At 37.9% G+C, this 22383-nt stretch overlaps 1 protein-coding gene across 1 annotated transcript in view; it reads left to right on the forward strand.

Annotated features, from left to right (window-relative positions):
• The window catches only part of LOC109076419 (kinesin-like protein KIF13B), a 42761-nt gene that overhangs the window by 15255 nt on the left and 5123 nt on the right, over positions 1-22383 (forward strand). Inside the window, exons 3-37 of the mRNA XM_042741984.1 lie at positions 386-401; positions 560-620; positions 1141-1233; positions 2202-2382; positions 2469-2556; positions 3252-3386; positions 7422-7534; positions 8392-8503; positions 8676-8888; positions 8968-9078; positions 9227-9361; positions 9806-9936; positions 10194-10280; positions 10398-10585; positions 10967-11231; positions 11335-11497; positions 12572-12718; positions 12806-12955; positions 13212-13337; positions 13537-13710; positions 14548-14705; positions 14851-14983; positions 15321-15467; positions 15565-15594; positions 15970-16079; positions 16652-16768; positions 17075-17130; positions 17279-17403; positions 17483-17659; positions 17872-17964; positions 19156-19308; positions 20394-20471; positions 20585-20638; positions 20717-20831; positions 21261-21394. Coding sequence (XP_042597918.1) covers positions 386-401; positions 560-620; positions 1141-1233; positions 2202-2382; positions 2469-2556; positions 3252-3386; positions 7422-7534; positions 8392-8503; positions 8676-8888; positions 8968-9078; positions 9227-9361; positions 9806-9936; positions 10194-10280; positions 10398-10585; positions 10967-11231; positions 11335-11497; positions 12572-12718; positions 12806-12955; positions 13212-13337; positions 13537-13710; positions 14548-14705; positions 14851-14983; positions 15321-15467; positions 15565-15594; positions 15970-16079; positions 16652-16768; positions 17075-17130; positions 17279-17403; positions 17483-17659; positions 17872-17964; positions 19156-19308; positions 20394-20471; positions 20585-20638; positions 20717-20831; positions 21261-21394 — 4369 coding nt within the window. The remainder of the gene's footprint in view (positions 1-385; positions 402-559; positions 621-1140; positions 1234-2201; positions 2383-2468; positions 2557-3251; positions 3387-7421; positions 7535-8391; positions 8504-8675; positions 8889-8967; positions 9079-9226; positions 9362-9805; positions 9937-10193; positions 10281-10397; positions 10586-10966; positions 11232-11334; positions 11498-12571; positions 12719-12805; positions 12956-13211; positions 13338-13536; positions 13711-14547; positions 14706-14850; positions 14984-15320; positions 15468-15564; positions 15595-15969; positions 16080-16651; positions 16769-17074; positions 17131-17278; positions 17404-17482; positions 17660-17871; positions 17965-19155; positions 19309-20393; positions 20472-20584; positions 20639-20716; positions 20832-21260; positions 21395-22383) is intronic.

Below are 22383 nucleotides of genomic sequence, written 5' to 3' on the forward strand. Positions count from 1 at the left end.
TACTGAATTTTTTTTTTATCAAATAAATGCAGACTAGCTGAGCTTAACCCCCCCATAAAAAAAAAAAAAACTTCATTATTCAAATTTTTTGGCTGCCAGTGTAAATATTATTCTATAGAACTCTATTAATACCATGGCATTCAATCCTGGTATATTCATGATATCACATCCAAAATAACACATGGACTTTTTTAGTTTATACAGAATCTTACTTGTCATCTTGTACTTCAGCGCAGCCACATTGAAATTTTTCATTCTTCTAAATACATGCATAAGTGATTTGGTTGTAAACAAGCTCTTTTTCTGTCTTTTACTTGATTTGGTTGTAAACAAGCTCTTTTTCTGTCTTTTCCCATATGCACCCTCTCCTTGGTTCATCTTGCAGCAGGGGTCAGCCAAAGGTATGACCCTCATTTCTGTCTAAAATGAACATGCTTACATCACACAAAATGCAAGTTTGATAGAACATTCATACAGTATACAAGTTTAATAGAATAGAACAAATGGAAACACATAGTAACCATTTTTATCTCTATCTATCTGTCCCCCTTTTGTCAAGACCTTCGCCTATGACTACTGTTTTTGGTCGATGGATGAGTCGGAGACAGAGAAGTTTGCTGGTCAGTTTCTGGAAACACATCTTGAAGAAGCCACTTTGTTTTTTGGTTCAGTACCAAATATCTCATCTGTATCATATTTTGACGGTTCTCGCGCTGGTGCTGGTGCTGCTAGTGAAGATAAGGTTTTGTTTACACATCAAGAGCATTTGTACTAACAAGGTTTTTTTGTTCTACTAGTGAAGATAAGGTTTTGTTTACACATTTTTTTTATAAGAAATTATGCCATAAGAAACTCTTTTTTTCTTATTTTTGTGAATTTTTTTTTTAAACGGTTTTTCTTTAGGTGTCGTCATGCACTTCAGCACAGCAATACATGGTTTCTCCTGTTTTCCTGTTTCTCTCCTTCACATGATGAATCATTTTGAAGCTACAGTGAAGCCTATTTTTAGAACCATAACCTTATTTTAGTTTAATTGTTATGTCAGCGTCATACATCACTTAAAAATGTTCTTGTCAGGTTTTTGTAAGATTCACATTTATGGACGTCTGTCTTAATTGTCATTCAATCATATTTTAACAGGCCAAGATGTAGTGTTTCAGTGCCTTGGGGAGAGTCTTTTGCACAATGCCTTTCAGGGTTACAACGCCTGTATTTTTGCATATGGGCAGACTGGTGAGTAATGCTTTGTACGCAATGACCTTTGCTCAGTTTTTTTTAAAAGCACTCTAAACATAACCATTCTTTTGTAATGTGATTATTTTTTTAAAGGGGTCATCGGATGCAAAATGCACTTTTACATGTTGTTTGAACATAAATGTGTGTTGGCACACCACCCTACAATGATAAAAATCCACCAATATTTTTTTTTAATCTACTAAAATCATTATCCCTTTCTCAAATCAAGCCGTTCTCAGCTTCTTGTCTATGGGACGTCACACTGACCCAGGCCCTCCCAATATAGTTGATTGACACTAGCGTTTTACCTTAGACCTACCCCGAGTGAGCTGTCATCAGTCTGCCATTGTTTCACCGCTGGAGCAGATGTAGACAAGAATGACTCCTAAGCGATTGAGGTGTTCTTTTTTTGGATGTAATAATGAACATAGCAGATGTCATTTACTCCCGACATCTGAGCCGCTGAAGATGCAGTGGATTACGTTTGTTTGTGAAGGGAATGCATCCCCAGATCTACCTAAATGTGTCTATGTTCGCACGAATCATTCGTGATCCAGCTTCACCTACAGAAGAAGTGAGTATATGTTTTTTTTTTTTTGTTTTTTTTTATATTTGCAAATCGCCTTTCCTAATAACGTGCTAGTTAGCAAGTAACACGATGAATATGGCTAAAGTTTACCGTCTCTCAGAGAGCGGCGCGGAAGAGAGGGGTGGGGTGAGCAGAGCTCATTTGCTTTTAAAGCATCATGCATCAAAACGGCTTGCTCTGAAAAGAGCTGTTTTTGAAAGGGTAAAAAGGGTGTTGTTTTACACTACCATTGAGAATTTTTTAACAATAGTATGTTATAGACTTTTCATTAAGACCCTAAAGAATCGTATCAACTTGTGGAAAATGGGCATCCGATGACCCCTTTAAGTAATGATTATTTATTTGAAGTAACATGAGAACATGTAATTTCCCTCAGGCTCTGGGAAGTCATACACCATGATGGGTTCGGCAGACCAACCCGGTTTGATCCCCAGACTCTGCAGTTCTCTGTTTGAGCGAACCATTCAACACCAGCGAGAGGAAGAGAGCTTCACCGTGGAAGTCTCTTATATGGAAATCTATAATGAGAAAGTCCGGGACCTGCTGGACCCCAAAGGGTGAAGCCTATTGTGTCTCATGTTTAATCTCTGAGCTTTACTCTGCTGTAGATGTAGATCTTACACAATATCTGTTTTTCCCACAGGAGTCGACAGGCCTTAAGAGTGAGAGAGCATAAAGTTTTGGGGCCTTATGTTGATGGTCTATCAAGGCTTGCGGTAGAAAGTTACAAGGTAACAAAATAGGACAAAAATATATTTAATAGTGGAATAACATGCACTTTACATAGTGTTTGAACTTTCACCTCCTTTTTTCCAATATATACTGTCGTTTAGTTGATCATGTGGCTCAGTTATCCCCTCTTTGGGTCTGCAGTTGATGCTTGGCAAATCCCACCGTAGGAATGTTTGTAGTCAGCTCACGATATGACACGTGTCACTGCTGATGTTTTTGGTCTTATGGAACTCTTAGTCATTCTAAAGCCTGCACATAATCTGTAAAAAACAGATTTCCATGACTTTTTGCAGAATTTGATGCATGGAATTGTGTAATTTGTCACCTATTCTTTTAATTCTACTAAAAATATGTTGAGTTTAAATGGGTTTAATGTGTTCAATGCTTTGGATTAACGCATTTGTACAAATTTTAATCCATTCTGTAGAATTCCAGAGATTCCATAAGTGATCATTGTGGAAGCCCTATTTAACTCTGTTCAAAACCTAAAAACAGTTTACTTTGCAGTAACCATAATTCATCTGCATTTTGCCTGCCTTATTTTTAGGGGCCATATTCAGGACATCTTAACTGCTTTGGCATTTTTTTTTTTTTTTTTTTTTTTTACAAAAAAATAAGTATGCACAAGTGTGCAGTATTTCTGACCTTTAAAGCATGTCTGAGATTCTAATCGTGTCCCTTCTCCTACCCAAAGGACATTGAGTCCTTGATGTCTGAGGGGAATAAATCCCGCACTGTGGCAGCCACCAATATGAATGAGGAAAGCAGTCGCTCCCATGCCGTTTTCAATATCATCCTCACGCACACACTAAAGGACCTGCAGTCGGGGGTAAGGACACACTTAAACACACTGTTCTAAAACTGATTTTCATAGATTAAGATTTAGATGCAAGATAATGCAAGCGGAAAATCACTTAAATGGGTCACACCCTACACGCTTCAGGTTTTATTTTTGTTTTTTAAGTCCACTTTTATGTTAGACAGTTTCTTGCACCATAAAACTTATTATCATTACCATTTTGCACCCTTAGCTTTTACTGCTGTACATTTTTAGACCATGTAAATTACATTCTTTATGATTGGCTAACCTTTGCAGACCAGCATAGTTTGGTTATCAGGTTGCGTCAAGTTTCTGAATAAACACAACTATGCAAATGTGGGTGGTCATGTTAATGTATTTTCAACTTTGCAACCATGTTCTCTGATTTACTAGTTTTTTTGTAGTTTGGTATTGTAAATGGTCTGGGTGGCCTGGGTTGAGAGCATTGGAGTCTGTCCTCAAACTCTGTCATTTGAAAAGAGCAAGGAAAACCTTGTTAGGGTAATTTAATTCGGGAACAGTCCTGATTTTGCTGTTTGATAATAAAACTTAGACCTTGAATGTTCTTACAAGATCCTCATGAAATAAAGCCAAATACTGCAGGAAGGGGGAGATTGAGAGATGAGTCATCATGTCCAGCCCTGATGATCTCATAGATGGATGTATTGAATACTTTTCATCAGCTGATGTGGACTTATGGCACAGTCCAGTGTTAAGTCTCAAATGTTACTCTTATGTTATATTTTTACACCACCCTTGCCTTTGTTCCATCCACTTTGGGTCATTACTGGTTGTTTTCTATTTATAATATTGCATAAGTAATTTAATTTATGCATCTCCAAAGATCTTGTACCATTAAGTGCACTCTGGACAAAGTAAACCTTCCCTTATCGGCTTTATTGTGAGCATGGTGAGAGCTCATGCAAATGGCAGGAAAATTGATGAATAAATTATAGAGTGTCCGAGTTTAGACGTCAGCTGATCTCCTCTGGTGTCACTATGCTTTTCTTTTGTACCGTACGTCACGATCACCTGATTCGACTTGTGTCCGGTCCCTAATCTATAATTCATCAGGGCCTGGACTGTGCTGGCCACTCAACAGGTGCAAGATCTAAACTTAGCATGTTGTCACTAAAACAGAGCAATAATAAAGTTTTAGCCTGCATGCACATACCCGTGCACCAAACCCAGCCCTTATGTGCGTGCTGATTGTCATCTCAGCCATAAATAAGTAATAATGTGTGTATTTTTCCATCGCAGTCATCAGTGCTGTCTTTTGCATGCTGAGGTTTTCCATGCAAACAGCACTGTGGGGAAATGTGAGGCAGTAGATTACCTCTGATTTCTATACTCTTTTGTATTAAAATCTGTGTTTAGCATATTATGGAAAACAGCTCCTTAAAAACTAGATTGTTATATTGTCTGTGATTGACTGTGTAAACTCACCACTATTCAACACTTGTGTGTTCTTCCAGAGTATTGCTATGCAGTTCTCAGAGCAGGGTAGGGTAGTAACTGATTACATGTAATCTGGATTTCAAAAAATAAGTGCTTGTAATTAGATTAAATTACATTTTCTATAAAATATTCTAAATCAGACGACAGTTACTTTTCTTACTGATTACATGATATTATTTACTCAATAGCAATAAAATGGCTTAATTAATGACTTATTTTAATTTAAATTTTTTATAATTGAATTAATTATTTGGTTTTCATTAAATTCACAAACCCCTTGCAGTTACTTTACGAACCCCAGGTTGGGAAACCTTGACATAATTTAATGTTTAAGGCACTTGGAATGGAATTTGTTTTCTTTTTCTTTGCATTTTTATATCGCTATGGTACAAGATCCTTTTTAAATCAATGTGATAAACGAGATGGGTCAAAAGTCATCTAAAAGTAATGATAAATTAGTCTGATTATATTACCTAAAATGTGCAATGTGTGGATTACGTTGATAACTACAATTTATGTCATGTAATTTGGAATCAGTAGCGGACTACAGTTTGCAAGTAATCTACCCAGCTCCGTCAGTTGCTACGATGTTTTGAGGCGTTAATGTGTACCTATGCAGTTGCCAGAGTGTTCGGAGTGGTTGCCAGGACATTGCTTTGTAATAGCTGAAGCTTTTTGAGGGGCTCCTGCATAACTAGGTGGTTGCTAAGGTGTTCTGGTTGGTTGTCAGGGTGTTACTGTGAAGTTACTAAGGTGTTGTGAGTGGTTAATGCTTAGCTTTGTGGTTGCTAGGTGTTTTAGGTGGTTTTCATGGCATTGCTGTGCAGTTGCTGTGGTGTTCTTGGGTGTTAATGCATGGCTAGGAGATTGCCAGGCAGTCCTAAGTGGTTGTCAGGGTGTTGCTATGTAGTTTATAAAATGTTATGAGGGGTATGTGCATGACTATAAGGTTGCTAGGTGTTGCCATATAGTTTCTAAGGTGTTGTTAGGGTTAATGCGTAGTTATATGATTGCTATGGCATCCTGAGAGGTTGTCAGGGTGTTGCTATGTAGTTTATATGGTTTTCTGATGACTAAGTGCATGGCTATAAGGTTACTAGGGTATTCTGGGTGGTTGTCAGGGTGTTGCTATGTAGTTTCTGAGGTGTTGAGTGGTTAATGCATGACTATATGGTTGTTAAAGTGTTTTAGGTGATTTTTAGGGCATTGCTATGTAGTTTCTATGGTGCTCTGAGGGGTTAATGGATAACTATAAGGTTGCTGGGGTGTCCTGAGTGGTTGTCAGGGTCTTGTTATGCAGTTTCTAAGGTGTTATGAGTGGTTAGTGGTTAATGGATAACTATAAGGTTGCTAGGGTGTTCTGTGTGGTTGTTGTGTCCTGAGTGGTTGTTAGGGTGTTGCTACACAGAGTGTTAATTTGTGGTTAAAAGGTGGATAAGGTGTTCTGAGTGGTTGTCAGGGTGTTTCCTTGTTTCTAGGGTGTTGTTGGTGATTTCCAGGGCGTTTCCATGTAGTTGCTAATACGTTCTTGGGGATTAATATGCATCTCTGAAGTTGCTAGGGTGTTCTGAGTGGTTGTCACTGCCTCGCTATGCAGTTGCTAATGTGTTGTGAGGGGTTTACTCATAACAATGTTCTTGCAGAGGTCATTCACTTATTTAGAAGTCTTAAAGGTACAGTAGCAAGAACAGCCTGTTCGTTTTAAAGGTCACAGAGAAGGTGGAAATGGGTCATAAAGTAACTTGAGTGTAGTTAATAGAAGGAAAAAAATTAAATGCTGCAAAAGAGCAGAATATATCTCCTTTAAATAGCTGATTATAGATTAACGAATGAACTCTATATGATTGTGTATTCTCAGCTAATGTGCATGTGGAGCCTGAAGCCTTCGCAGCACAAGGCCTCTCTTTGTTGCTGTAATGCACTGTAATCTCGGTCCAGCTCAGTCCCCCCTCCTCACGACTTCCCATATCCTCTCAGCTCGCTCTCGCATCTCTCTGCCTCTCCTCTCAATTAAACCTCATCTCTGATGCTCAAACCGGGGGATTGTGTACAGTAAGGTGCTGGGGCACATAAAGGAACTCCACCCCACATACTGCTCCAATGCTGTGCAATAGAGAGGAGAACAATGGATGCTTGTCTATGGCCCACTATTGCCTCTCTTGTCATTGTTCCTTCGTAATATAGGACAGCTCACCAGAATTTGTCCAGCGTGGTCATTCATACACAAATTTAACATTTAAAGCCGTTTCCCTGGGTTTCTAGGGAGGACAAGCACAGACAGGATTGACAACCATGGAAATGTTCAGTAGTGAGGGATTATGTTGCTTTTTTTATCAGTTCCCGCCACTGCTAGTTCACTGTTTATTTCCAGGATAATTAGGTGCCAATCATGGAAACATACACATAATTAGGTCATGTGACATGCTATTTCGGAAAAAAAAAGTAACCAGTGTATATTATTTAGTAAGCAGTATTCAATTTTCTAACCTTTATTTAAGCAGGTAAGTCAGTTGAGAACCAGTTTTCATTTACAATGAACTTTGAACGTAGCGTCTCATTTCTTTTTTTGTTCTTGTTCTTCTACAGACAAGTGGGGAAAAGGTGAGTAAGCTTAGTTTGGTGGACCTGGCAGGAAGTGAGAGAGCTGCAAAAACGGGTGCTGCAGGCGAGCGGCTCAAGGAAGGCAGCAACATTAACAAGTGTGTGCAACCTTGACTCATTCTGCATGATGCCTTTCTTTGTTTTTTGTTTTTTGTTGTCTATATTAAATAATTAATAATAATAATCATAATAATAAATAATTGGTAATAATAAAATAATTAGTAGTTTTTTTTCCATTAATCAATATCACATTACTATGTATAATGTTACATTTATATTATACCCTACCAAGGACAAACAATGTGGAGAATAAATAGATTGTATTGTATTGTTTTGTATTGTATTGTATTATATGATAAATTGTAAGTTATTTATTAATGATTAATAAAAATATAATATGATAAAATAACAATTACATGCTCTAAAAATCATCTTAATTTTCTTCACGCCTAATTTTATTAATTTTTCCCTTTCAGTTTTGGAGTAAAATGTGACCCAGACATGTTTTCATGAGATTCTCTTGCTTAATCTAGTCTCTGAGTCACCTCTGAATATTTTCCTATGGCACTGAATTTAGGCGTTCCCTCTTCTGTTGGATGGGTGCTTTGCCTTTTTACAGGAGACATGTCATGGAAAATAACTATTTTGAAATAAGTTTATCTTCTGTGTAGACATAATCTTCATTTACAGTGCGAAGCTCCCCACTAATATTGTGTCTGGATGTTTTAGCCCTCTAAGAATGTATTTTAGTTCTTTAAAGATACTGTGGAGAATCAGATTTGTTAAATTGGCTACATCTAAGGGCACAGTTTGTTCTGAGAAAGGTTTATAAATCTGGTAAAGGCTTTTTGGCCTGCCAGTGCATATTTCTGTGTGTGAACTGTGTCTTTTTCCTTGGTCTGTTTCTCTCTCACTTATTTTTTCCATTTCTGTCTTTCCTCTCCACACCGGGCAGGTCTTTAACCACTCTGGGTTTGGTGATCTCAGCTCTGGCAGACCAGGGTGCTGGAAAGAACAAGAACAAGTTTGTGCCCTACAGAGATTCGGTGCTGACATGGCTGCTTAAGGTATGAACACTCATTCTGTCCGGTAAACACCAGGAAGGGGAATTTCCACAGTATTTTTTTAAATTTTCCAATTCAGTTCCATCCACACTCTTTTGAATTTATATTCTCTGGAAAGGTACCCCTCTGCCCTGTACATTGATGTTTAATGTCCATCCTTCTGGTGTGACCACAGGACAGTCTGGGTGGAAACAGTCGGACTGCTATGGTTGCCACTGTAAGCCCTGCGGCAGATAATTATGATGAGACGCTGTCAACATTACGCTATGCAGACCGAGCAAAGAGCATCGTCAACCACGCCGTGGTCAACGAAGACCCCAATGCCAGGATTATCCGGGAACTCCGAGAAGAGGTGGAGAAACTGCGAGATCAGCTGACGCAGGCTGAGGTACACATTTTTATAATTTTCTTAGTGTGACGTTGCAAAATGTCAAAAACAGCATGTTAAGAGCCATGTTCCTCTACAGTCGATGAAGGCACCAGAGCTGAAGGAGAGACTGGAGGAATCGGAGAAATTGATACAGGAGATGACGGTCACCTGGGAAGAGAAGCTGAGGAAGACTGAGGAAATCGCACAAGTAACAGCAACAATAATTTGCACTGTTTTGTCTGGACTGTAATTTTGTTTATGTCTGGATGTTCTTCAGTTCATGTTCCATAAAACCATCCGTCAAACACAGAAGAGGACGCTAAAGTTATTCTCGCATTGTTCTTTTCTTTGCACAGGAGAGACAAAAACAGCTGGAGAGTCTTGGCATCTCTCTGCAGTCTTCTGGTATCAAGGTTGGAGAAGATAAATGCTTCCTGGTCAACCTCAACGCTGACCCTGCCCTTAATGAACTATTGGTTTATTATCTAAAGGTAATGCACAAATATTTTATTTTATTTTATTTAAGAGTTTTTAGTTTTTTTTTTTTTTTTTTTTTATTTTTTATTTTTTTGTTTTTTTTGTTTTTTATTTTTATTTTTTATATTATTTATTTTTTTTTTTTTTTTTTTTTTTCTTTTTATTATTTATGGATTATTTATGTTTATGATAATAATAAGAATAATTATTATTATTATTATTATACACATTTTAATGTAACACAATATATAAAAAGTATATATTATAATATAATATGCATATTGTTATTACTTTTTTGAAATATTGAATTAATTAGTAGTAGTATTACAAAAAAAAACAACAACAATATTCTAGTTTATAATTTGGTGCTTGAAAATGTGGCACCCGTTATGTGTTGATTTTGCCTCTATGGATGTCATCTGAGTGATAACTGCAGTTAATGCTGGGATGTTTTGCAGGAACACACTAAGGTTGGATCAGCAGATTCACAGGACATCCAGCTATGTGGAATGGGCATCCAAGCAGAGCATTGTGTCATTAACATCACACCTGAGGGAGCTGTCTTTCTCAACCCTTACAGAAACTCAAGGTAATGCATCGGGGCTAGTAGTGTAAATGTCACATGGGTAAACCAAAAGGCTCACAGGTTCAATTTAATCAATGAACGCTTAACCGCAGGTTTTCTTTGCACTATGCATATATAGTACATTTAAATTAATGCAGTAGACAAGTTCTTTTATCTAAAAACTTAAAAGTTTATCTAAAAAAAATCTAAGCCAAATCGTTATTTAGGTAAATGTTAAATCTAAAGTTGTTTAAAGTAACTTGATGTTTCCTCTGTTACAGAACATGTGTGAACGGCTCTCCAGTCACCAGCCGGCAGCAGCTTCACCATGGTGACCGTATTTTTTGGGGAAACAATCACTTCTTCAGGTCCGTGTTATTACCCTAGACTAAAGAATGTCACATAGCGGCTTCCTGTATTTGTACGTGAAAGTGCAGTATGTATTCTTTTTTTATGAAGACTATTTATATTTGTGACTTCTTCAGGATAAACCTACCAAAGCGGCGCTTGAGGGGTGAGGAAGAGGAGGGTGAGGGAGGGAACATGAAGAACAGTAACAGCAGTGAGCAGCTGGACGGAGAGGGAGACACGGCCAGCGAAGTGTCCAGTGAGGTCAGCTTCAGCTACGAGTTTGCTCAGACTGAAGTCATGATGAAGGCATTGGGCAGCAACGGTGAGTTTTAGCCACAAAATGTATGTGAAATATGACTTCATTTTAAACAGTTGTGGTGCTTAATATTTTTGTGGAAACTGATGCTTTTTTCAGGATTTTTCAATGAATAGAAAGTTGCTTTGGTTACTTTATACATGTCTACTTTCACATTTGATGTGCATGGAATTAATAATTTGTTAGAAAAAAAAACTTACTGACCCCAAACTTTGGTACAGCTGTTTTAAAAAGTAGAACATTGCTGCTATTAAAATAATGACCACTTATTTTGCATTTAAAGAGGCATGTTATCAAAACAGGTAATTTACCTCAAGTCTTAAAGGTACAGTAGCCAAAACACGATCCAGAATGATGTAAAATATTTCTGTTTTTGTTGTCTAACAGACCCCATGCAGGCGGTTTTGCAGTCTCTGGAGCGCCAGCATGAGGAGGAGAAGCGAACTGCTCTGGAGCGCCAGCGGCTGATGTACGAGCAGGAGCTGCAGCAGCTGCGCAAACAGCTGACTCCAGACAGACAGAGCATGCAGATACCGCAGTCGCAGTCGCAGCCCTTGCAGCCGCAGTACCGCAGCTGGGAGAGACTGAGCCAGGGAGGAATGTCATCATCACCCAGCGCCCAGCACCGCCTGCGCCAGTGGAGTGAGGAGAGGTGAGCTTTCAGTTTTTGGTGGAAACAAATGTGTTTAGTTTTCCCAAGGTGAAACTCAGTACATGGAGAGTTTGTTGTAACGCTCTTATTTTGGTGACACCAGGGAGGTGGTGCTGACGCGGAGCTTGAGGAAACTGAGGGAGCAGATCGTACGGGCTAATCTGTTAGTGCAGGAGGCGAGCTTCATCGCTGAAGAGCTGGACAAGAGAACCGAGTACAGAGTTACTCTACAGATCCCTGCTGCAAACCTTAACGCCAACAGAAAGGTCAGCCACAATTTAGACTTGTGCTGTCAAACAATTAATAAAAGCAAAATAAAAGTTTTTTTTGCATAATGTATGTGTTCTGTGTATATTTATTATGTATACATAAATACACACACATACAGTATATATTTTGTATGTATTCACGTCTATATTTATATTCATATAATTTATATTATAAATAAACATACTTAATAATATATAAACAATCTGTTTTTCTGAAATATATACATGTGTGTGTGTGTGTGTGTGTGTATTTATATATACATAATAAATATACACTGCACACATACATATATTATGTAAACAAAAAATTTTGTTTTGGATCATGATTAATCATTTGACAGCACTATTTTAGACCCATATAAGGGTTTCTGCAGGTCTTAAAAAGTCTTAATTCGCTCTTCTTACAAATTAAGGTTGAAAGGTCTTAAATGGGAGCAAAAAGTCTTAAATTTATAAAGTCAAGGCATTAAATGTTGCATGCATTGAAAACAATAAATATCAACAACAGTATTTCTGTCTTGTTTCCCATTTTTCCAGTATCTAAACATCCTTAAATCGACATACATTTACTTGAAATACAAAAGGAAGTCTTGTTTTATGAGAAAGTGAACATAATTAAGTGAGTTTGGGCTTAAAACAAGAACAAAAACCTGTCAGCGGGATATGAAAACTTGTTTTCTCTTTGAATTAAGTTGACCTTATCAATAGATTTACTCATAAACTCATTTCATTTTGACTGATTTCACAGAAAATGACTTCTACTCTTCTGTCATTGTGCTCCTCTGTGTATCATTATCGACTTAAGAATCTTTAGACATTTGCACTGGAAAACAAGACAAAAATACTGAGGAAGAAAATCATGTTTTTTCAGTGTGATCATAGGGTAAAGTGAAAGTTATTGTACATTTATAATGGAGATTAGGGCTGCATGATAAATCGCATGCGATATTTAATGCGCATGTTGTAAAACTTGATCATCTTGTAAGTTTTGATGTGAACTAGATTTAATTGGAACAGTTTTAAGTGTTGGTGGTTTAGTTATGTGGGGTTTTTTTGTGTTTGTGTATGCAGAGAGACGCTGTATTGAGCGAACCCGCCATTCAAGTGAGGAGGAAAGGCAAAGGGAAGCAAATATGGGCCCTTGAGAAGATGGAAAACCGGCTGGTGGACATGAGAGAGCTTTATCAGGAGTGGAAGGACTTTGACGAAGACAACCCTGTAAGCTCTTGTTCATCACACGCTTTACTGTCCCATTAAAAATGAAAAGGTAACACTACAGGAGTGGTTTTTCTCTCCATCTCATAGGTGATGCGCTCGTACTTCAAGAGAGCTGACCCTTTCTTCGATGAGCAGGTGAACCACAGTTTAATCGGGGTGGCCAACGTTTTCCTCTCCTGCCTGTTCTATGATGTAAAGCTACAATATGCGGTTCCCATCATCAATCAGAAAGGAGAGGTGAGGATGATGTGATGATGATGTGATCTGTCTGCAGCACTCAGCCAGTGGTTTGACTCACTATGAATATTTAACGCTAACAGAATCAAATGATTTCTGAAAAAAAAATTCTACCAGAAGATGAAATGGTATGTAAATGAAATCAAATGCAATTTCATCTGTGAAATGGAATCTGAGTCATCATATAAAGCATGAGAGAGACAGTTTATCTCCAGTGGACCAGTGAAGTGTTGTGTTCACTTGTTGCTGGTGTCAGGTTGCTGGGCGGCTGCATGTGGAGGTGATGAGAATGGGTGGAGGATTTGATGACAGCGTTGCCGGAGGAGACGACAGTGATGGAAGCCCAGACGGTGATGTACAGGAGCGCAAACTGGTCTGTATGGTGAGTACTGAAGTTCGCAGAAGCAGGTTTTGTGCATGCAAGTTTTGAGAAACTTAAGTCATGTCAAGATTTTTAGTTTTAAATGATATTTTAAAAGCAAGTTAACTAAAATGAATAATAACAGCACAGTCTACTGTTTCCGTTTGTTCATATTTAAAAATCATACCTCATAATTATTTTACTCGTGTCTCTTGAACAGATTAAAATCCTGCAGGCTACTGGTCTCCCGCAGTACCTGTCCAATTTCGTCTTCTGTCAGTACTCTTTCTGGGACCAAGCAGAGCCTATCATTGTTGCCCCAGAAGTGGATCCCTCTGCCTCCTTCTCCAGCAGCAAAGACCCCCACTGCATGGTTGTGTTTGACAGCTGTAAGGTACGAGTCAAGATGTGTGCTTTTACAATCAAATGGCAGATTAACCGGTAATATTCCAAGTTGGGAATTATTACTAATATTGACCTTTAGCGTTAAAGACTTTGGGTAATTGTGCGTCTTTGTTCATTAAAGGAATAGTTCACCTAAAAATGAAAATTTAGTCAACCTCAGACTATCCAAGATTTAGATAAGTTTGTTTCTTCTTTGGAATAAATTTGGAGAAGTGTAGCATTTACATTATTTGCTCACCAATGTATCCTCTGCAGTGAATGGGTGCCGTCAGAATGAGAGCTGATAAAAACATCACAGAAATCCACAAGTAATCCACACCACTCCAGTCCATCAAATAATGTATTTTAAAGTGAAAAGCTGCATTTTTGAAAGTAACAAATCCATCATTCAGATGATTTTAATTCTAATGTCATTTCTAACCAGAATTCATAACACTTCCTAATGTGAAAAAGTCCATCCTCTGTTGTCTTCTCACAAGATGACTTTTTCAATGTAGAAAGCAATATAATGAATAGAGGACTCGTATTTTATTGGAATCAATTGTTTGATGTTAAAAACTTTTTGCTTCAAAACATTAATTGATGGACTGGAGTCGTGTGGATTATTATGATGTTTTTATCAGCTCTCATTCTGACGGCACCCATTCATTGCAGAGGATCCATTGGTAATCAAGTGACTCTAAATCCATTCTGATTATGAAATGAAGTATATATGTGTGTATGTTTTTAAATTTTTTTCATTTTTTGATTTTTTGTATTGTTTTAACACATGAGTTATCAAAAAAATATTAACATGCATTTACTTACTATACTCTTTGTACTGCAGGAGAATGCTGTGACAGTAACAGAGGATTTTATCGAGTATCTAACAGAGGGTGCCGTAGCCATCGAGGTATACGGACACAGGCAGGCTGATCCAGGCAGGAACCCTGCGCTGTGGGACCTCAGCATCATCCAGGCCAAAACACGCACTTTACGTGACAGGTGAGCAGAAACATGAGCTTCATCCCCCTGTAATTGTCTGATAATACTGAATTAACTTTCAGTAATGTAGAGAACACTGGGGCGTCTAGCATCAAGTGATCTGCTTCCTGCTTTTCGGACTGGTTTGACTCTTACATGTCCTCAGGTGGAGCGAGGTAACACGCAAGTTGGAGATGTGGGTGCAGATTCTGGAGCTGAATGAGAATGGAGAGTACATGCCCGTGGAGGTGGTGCCCGCGCGAGATGTGCGGACCGGTGGCATATTCCAGCTCAAACAGGTTAGACACTACATGTTCATGCATGGATATTATAAATTACACCACTGTAAGTCTGTAAGCCCACAGCTGTTGTCTATAGTTGTTTTTTATGATCAGAATAAAGCAAAGCACCTTATGATTTTTTTTTTTTTTAGTCACAGGTCTAATACAGATGGTAACAAGGTGTTATTTTCTATAGCTTTTTTTATTTTTTTTTGGTATATGTATTTTTGACTAATAGGCACGTGAACCTGTATTTTACTTGTGCTCTGTTATTCTATCAACACAGTCATTTAACATTTAACTTTAGGGTTTTTGTCATGAGGTATGAACTGTTTTTTTGGTGTGTCTTTCTCAGGGCCAGTCTCGGCGGATTCAGGTGGAGGTGCGTTCAGTGCAGGACTCCGGCACAATGCCTTTGATAGCAGAGATCATTCTGGGAGTGTCCATCGGCTGTGTGGAGATCAGACAGGTGCAGATGACTAAAAACAATGAGCCACAAGAGGTAAACATTCTTTTCCACCTAAACATTTAGCATTTAGCAGGATGATGTCTGAATGTTGTCTGAGAGTCTATAACGTTTTTATTGTTTTTGTTTTTAGCTTGAGGGCGATGAAATGGACAGTTATCAGGTATGTTTGGGTGTCAATACATTTATGACAGACTTTTTAGTTGTTAATAAATTTAAGTAATTTATTATTATTATTATTATTATTAAGTATTATTAAGTAATTTAGTATTATTATTATTATTAATTTTTTATTATATTTATTTCTATTATATTATATTATATTTTTCATGGTGTTGTGGTGCTCCTGCTGAGATTCAGTTATGAATCAGATCTGCGTCATTTCCTCATCACATTCCTGTCTCTCCCTCCCATTTCTTTCCTGTCTTTCTCCTCTGTCCTGCCCATTAAAGACATAAAAAGCCTTTGTTAGCAAAATAGAAATGGCCAGGTGATAGGAGCTTTTATGTTCATCATGCATTTGTCCATCATCCTGTAGGAGCGAGATCTGGAGCGTCTGCGGCGTCAGTGGCTCACTGCTCTCACTAAGAGACAAGAGTATCTGGACCAACATCTTCAGACGTTGGTCAGCAAAACAGGTAAAAATCAGACAGACACATGTACTTGTCTTAGCTCAGTAATGGACTACAAAATAGTGCTTTCCTCACTTTAGTTTGTTGCTAATTAGCTTTGGGGAGCTGGTGTCTCAGTCTTTGAGAAACAAGCAGATTGATTAGATATAGAGCAGAGAGAAGAAATGTGGATCTGATTTTGTATGTTGTTTCTATTTGTACACATGCACTGGTCCAGAATCCCTCATAGCTTCTTTTTGTTCCCTTGCCAGCCAGAAAAATAAAGCTAGAGATTTGACTGAATCAGATCTACAAAGATTGAGCAGCGTTTTATCACTGCATGGCCACGTTTGTTTATTGTTATTATAAAATCAAATAATGCTTTTATAGATAAATATGGATGTATTTTAATTTTGACTGAATCAGATCTACAAAGATTGAGATAATATATGGATGCATTTTAATTATATATAAATATATGTATATATATATTATATTATAGTGTATATACATTTTCTAGATGTATATATAAAGTTGAAGGGACTAAACTGCAAATGGATTTTGCTTAGCGTGAAATTAGAAATCAGTGGTGACTAGTTTGCTCTCTGTGGATGATGTGGAGAGGGAGGCCCAGCTGCTTGAGTGGCGGCTGACGCTCACAGAGGAGAGAAATGCAGTGATGGTGCCCTCTGCTGGCAGTGGAATACCAGGAGCTCCTGCAGAGTGGTACAGCACTGCTACAGCCATTCCGAGCAACTGCATTTACACTGAACACTTAAATTATATAATGTTATAGATAGCTGGTAAACATGTTGTCTGTCATAGGTTTGAATGATATTTAATGTCAATCCAGTTCTGTGCAGTTTGCTTTTTAGGCAGGTTGTTATAAAACTTAAATGATGTGTTTTAATGAATAATATTTGGATTTGAGGCTTTGTTTGTTAAATGAATGTCAGTATCGGTTAACATTTTTACAAATGTTTAGTCATGAGTATTTGGCCTTTGGGTTGATTTTTATGTCTCTCTTGGCAGGGTACCAGTACCTGGAATGGAAACTCACATTCCAGTGCTCTTCCTCGACCTAAGCGGTATGTTTTTCTTGCCTGCTTAAAAACAGCAATGTTCTCTGCAGAAATGCAATGTCCTCTGTGACCTTTCTTCCACTGCAAGCACTATTCATCTTAATACTCATTTTCACACTTTTCCATCCTGTGCTTCTCTTCTTCCTTCCTCCAGCTGATGACTTCAGCTCTGAGGAGAACATAGACGTTCCCGAGGCGGGCGGCTGGGACGCCATGCTCAGCTCAGAAGATGAGGATGAATTTTTTGACCTTCAGATTGTCAAACACTATGATGGAGAGGTGAGAATATGACCTACGCACTCTCAGAGGCTCCCTAGTTGGTTTTAAAGGAATGTATTAAAAACTCTTTTTCTTCCAGGTGAAAGCCGAAGCTTCTTGGGACTCCACCGTTCATGAATGTCCACAGCTGAGTCGAGGTGCCGCCCCAGATCAGAGAGTATACTTGATTATCCGCACCGTGGTTCAGCTCAGCCACCCTGCAGAGATGCAGCTAGTCTTGCGCAAACGCATCTGTGTGAATCTCACTGGACGACAGGTGCGGGATAGCCTACTTTGTATAACCTACACTATCATCAGAACTGTAGAAAAATGTCTACATACATGTTATATACAGCAGTGCCAGAAATTTTTGGTGCTTAATTGATATGAACCTTATATTTTTTAAGGAATTTCAAGCTTCAGATCTAAAAAATTATGATTTTTATATCTGTCTTTGCATATTTTTAATAATTTTTTTGGTTTAAACAGGGTTTTGCTCAAAATTTATTAAGGAGAATGTCCACCAGGAGCACTATTCCTGGCTGTGGTGTGACCTTTGAAGTTGTCTCCAACATCCCAGGGGTAAGCATACAAAATCTGTTTACAGAAATATATTTATGTGTGTGTCTATGTAATGCATAATATGAATAATAAATAATGCATAATCTAAATGATATGATTTTCAGCATAGACTGTATAAAATCATGGACGTAGTGTCTGTGACGTCACCTGTAGATTTCCGAAGTGCGTTTTTGAAGCCTAAAGTAGGCAGAGCTGGCCGTCGCCATCTTGGCAGCGCGTCACCGCGCGTCACTCCTGGATAATCGAAAATGGGCAAAAAGGCGGGAGCTGGTTGCTGAAGCCACGCCCACCTAGCTCGACGGCAGTGTCAGCAGCGGCAATCCACCTGTCACTCAAGTGGCCACACCCTTAATTATGCCAAACTTTAAGGCTTAATATAATTTAAACGGATGAGCTATAAAAAAATTCACCCCCCTCACAGTTGTCATGAAGGGTAAAATTAGCTATATAGACCAAAATAATTTTTTGAACCAGGCTGTAAATGTTTTTTTTCTCCTGTAAAGTTGGACATTTTAACATGGGGAGTCTATGGGATTGACTCCCTTTTGCAGCCTGCCTCTAGCGGCCAGTTGACGAATTACAGTTTAAGTTACTTCCTTGTTGGCTTCAGGAGAGAGAGCGGGAGGTTGCTGCTTGGTTTTCAGTGACCAATGACAATATATAAGAATAGATCAGAATATATCAGAATTGTGTGGTAACTAAAACTGTTTATTTGTTTTATTTAAAAACAGATGAAATAAAAATAATAAAATCTAAATATTAGATGAAAAGCTAAATGTTCCTTTGGCAACTAACTGATGTAAAATAAGTTTTAGCTGAAGTACTACAATTACTAAAACTGAAATATATAATTAATATATATATAGATAGATAGATAGATAGATATAGATATAAAACAAAAGTAATAATAGTTTTATAAATAATACTAAAATAACACCAATTCAGAATAAAATTGTCAGTAGATTTCAGAACTGAAGCAAGGTGAAAATCTTTGCTAATAATTCTAAAATATTAAATAATATAAATATCATTAGCTCATATGTATCTCTGCACAAATCTCAGCAATGCTTAAAGGCCATGTTAGTTTGCTATTACCCACAAGAAAGCTACTCTGATAAAGATGCAAACCTGGTTTCTCGAGTCTGTTTGTTTATGAGCACCTGTCTCTCTCTCGGCTATGTATGCCAGCAGGACAGCCAGAGCTCAGAGGACAGGGAGATGCTGGCCCGTGTGGCCACCAGCGCTGAGAACCCCAAATCCTCAGACAACGAAGCTGCCATAGAGAAGTACCTGCGGAGCGTCCTGGCTGTGGAGAACATCCTCACACTGGACCGTCTGAGACAGGTCACACAGCTACATTCATTAATATTAATATCTGATAAGATTGCATTTTTTTGCATTTAATCCATTTGAGTACATAGTTTTTTGTTTTAATCTGAATCTTAAAGGAAGACTTTATCTGAGTAGTATTGTGGCAGATGTAATGATTCGCAGTGTTTTTTGGGACTAAAGACTTAACTCATCCTATATAAACTTATGCTGTGATACGCAGCAGTATTTGAATTCAAAACACGTTTTACTCTATAAATGAAACCAATGCACTTTCCATTTTTTAAACTGTTCATTAAAGGGGTGCTATTATGTTTTTTGACTTTTTCAACTTTAGTTAGTTTGTAATGTTGCTGTTTGAGCATGAAAAAGATTACAAAGCTCAAAGTCCAATTCAAAAGGAGATATTTTATTTAACAGAAATCACTTTTCAAAAACTACAACGAACGACTCGTTTGGACTACAACGCATATTTTCCAGGATTTGTGATATCACAAAGATCAGCGAATGAGACGAGATCTGGTTGAGCTGCACTAGAGAAGGCAACGAGTGTTATCACTATGTCAGAGACATGCTAACTTTTTCAAGGCAGGCGAACTCTGGGTTTAAATCATGCTCAAATTGATTTGATTTTGAAGCAATTTTTACACTGAAACTTGCAGTACGCGGCTATGGTAAGGAGCATGACATTTCCTGACCAGGCACCGAGTGCTGTCAATCACAACACACACTGGCCCAGCTAACCAATCACAACACAGACTGGCGCAGCTAACCAATCACAGCGCATTTCGTATTTCTGAAGGCGGGCTTTCATTTGATACAGGAACTATTCCAGCCATTCATGTCAGACTGGGGAGAGAGGTGTTGTAATAATGTAAAAAACTTTCAAAATATGTTTTTCGAACAACCTAGTATGAGAGCCTGTTCTAGTACGCCCCCAAAACAAAATCAAGACCTTGTAAAAGAGCATAATAGGACCCCTTTAAAACAAGCAGTCTTATGAATTATATCACTGAAATGAATGGTGACTCCCCTGTCTAGTTTTCTCTCTCGAGTTCAGTTTTCATCATGTAAATCAGTTTTTTTATCATGTGCTACAGGAGGTGGCAGTGAAGGAGCATTTGGCAGGTAAAGGCAAGGGCAGCAGACGCAGTCTCAGCTCTCCCAGTGTGCACCGGGTAAGTGCATCTGCAGCCTTAAAGTCATCTTAACAGACAGAAATGTTAAGAAAACTCAGCATCATCACAGCCTGTCACATTCTGTTTTTACACATCACCTTTTTCTCCTCTAGTTATCTGGAAGCAGACAGGATCTGTCACTAAACTCAGTGCTGGATGACAACAAGGTAAGATTCTAGGGGTGAAAATAAGACAGGAAATGGGTCCTTTTATGTAACCTCGAATATCCAATTTGCTTATGTAAGAATCGATGGGAGAGTCAGCAGGATATCTTTGGGACATCCTCTCAGTTCAGCAAAACACTGCCACGACCATCCAGACCTCCTACACCACCTACACAGAATCAGGACCCAGAGCAAGGTACGACATAATGGTCACTCTTAAAGTGAGCGCTACAGGAAGTCCTTTCAACTTTCAATTCTGTGCACTCTACTGTAAATGTGATTCATTTCTGACTAACCTCTCATTTCGAACCTGATTTATGATTTTAACAACCACTTATTACAGAGAAAATCCCTGTATCTTTATCACTGGCACAATAGTGCCAGTTCGGGGTTTGAGCCTGCAACCTTTTGGTTATCAAAACTCTCCCTGTCTTGTTCAACTTAAGTTTCTTTTCATCTTGTCTCTTCGTGATCGGTCAAAAAATGTCAGTGTGACATTTTTATGTGACTGTGACTTCATGCACTCCTTTTATATCTTTTCTACATCTGTCTCTGTTTCACCACCGTTGTCGTCTTTCTCCACACCTCTGCCTTGCTGTTTGCCTCCTTCCCAACCCACCCACAGGTTTTTCAGGGCTTGCTGCTTCTTATATCTCCCCAGTCAAGGCCCTGGTTCCTCAGATGCCCAAGCTGCTCAAGTCCCTGTTCCCTGTACGGGACGACAAGAAAGATTTGAGACCTTCGCCACACTCCCAACAGGTCTGGTCAAGGTTTTGGCTCTTTAATTAGTGAACTATGCTTAAACCTTGCTTTGGTCATCTGGGTGACTCTCATGAAAACTGTCAAGAAATGCACATCCAGGTCACATTTAACCCTAAAATCAAAAGGAAAAATTATTAAAACATGACAACGAATAAAAAGAATATATATGCATACATACAAATATAAACAATAAACAATAAATGAAGAATTTCTATGGCAAAGTGGTATATTAAGTTTTGAATTCCAATTATGTATATTATGTAGTGTTTGTTGCCGTGCATTTTATTTATGCTGATAGTATATTTAACCCAAAAACCAAAAGGAACAATTTCAAATTTATAATAAATATGAAGAATATATGCATGAATAAAAATATAACAAACAATAAATTAAGCATTTTAAGGCAAAGTTATATATTACATTTTGATCATCATGTATCATGTAGTATTTGGGGGTAAAATGTGCTTAATTGTAGTTAATTAATTAATATATAAATAAATGTTATATCTGAATGCATTTTTTATATTGTTTTTTTTCTTGACATTTTTTGATGAGATTCACCCACCTCTTTATTTTTTCAAAGTATGGTCCCATTACAAAGAACTCAAATTATTACATTTATTCAAAAGACAAGCAATACCTATGCTTATAAACATTTCTGCATGTAAATTCATGTCAGAAGTATTTCATGGGGTAATTTCATGCATAAAAGTAAAAAAAACACTGATGTAGAGTATCAGTCATAAAAATAGCCATTTCAGCGCCTACAAAGCCTGTCAGAAATATGCTGCATTTAGATGACAAAATCATATGTGGTAATCAAAGAGGGATGCAAATCCTCTTGACTGATTTAATTTGTCAATTTTAGATTCTAGCATAATGTTGTTCTGTCTTCTTACCTCCTCATTTCCATATAGACAGAAATTCCATATGCTACTACATTGCCCATGTACTGTATCTTTGATATATTATCCATCTCATATGAG

Source organism: Cyprinus carpio, chromosome B17, assembly GCF_018340385.1.
Source record: "Cyprinus carpio isolate SPL01 chromosome B17, ASM1834038v1, whole genome shotgun sequence".
Lineage (NCBI taxonomy): Eukaryota > Metazoa > Chordata > Actinopteri > Cypriniformes > Cyprinidae > Cyprinus > Cyprinus carpio.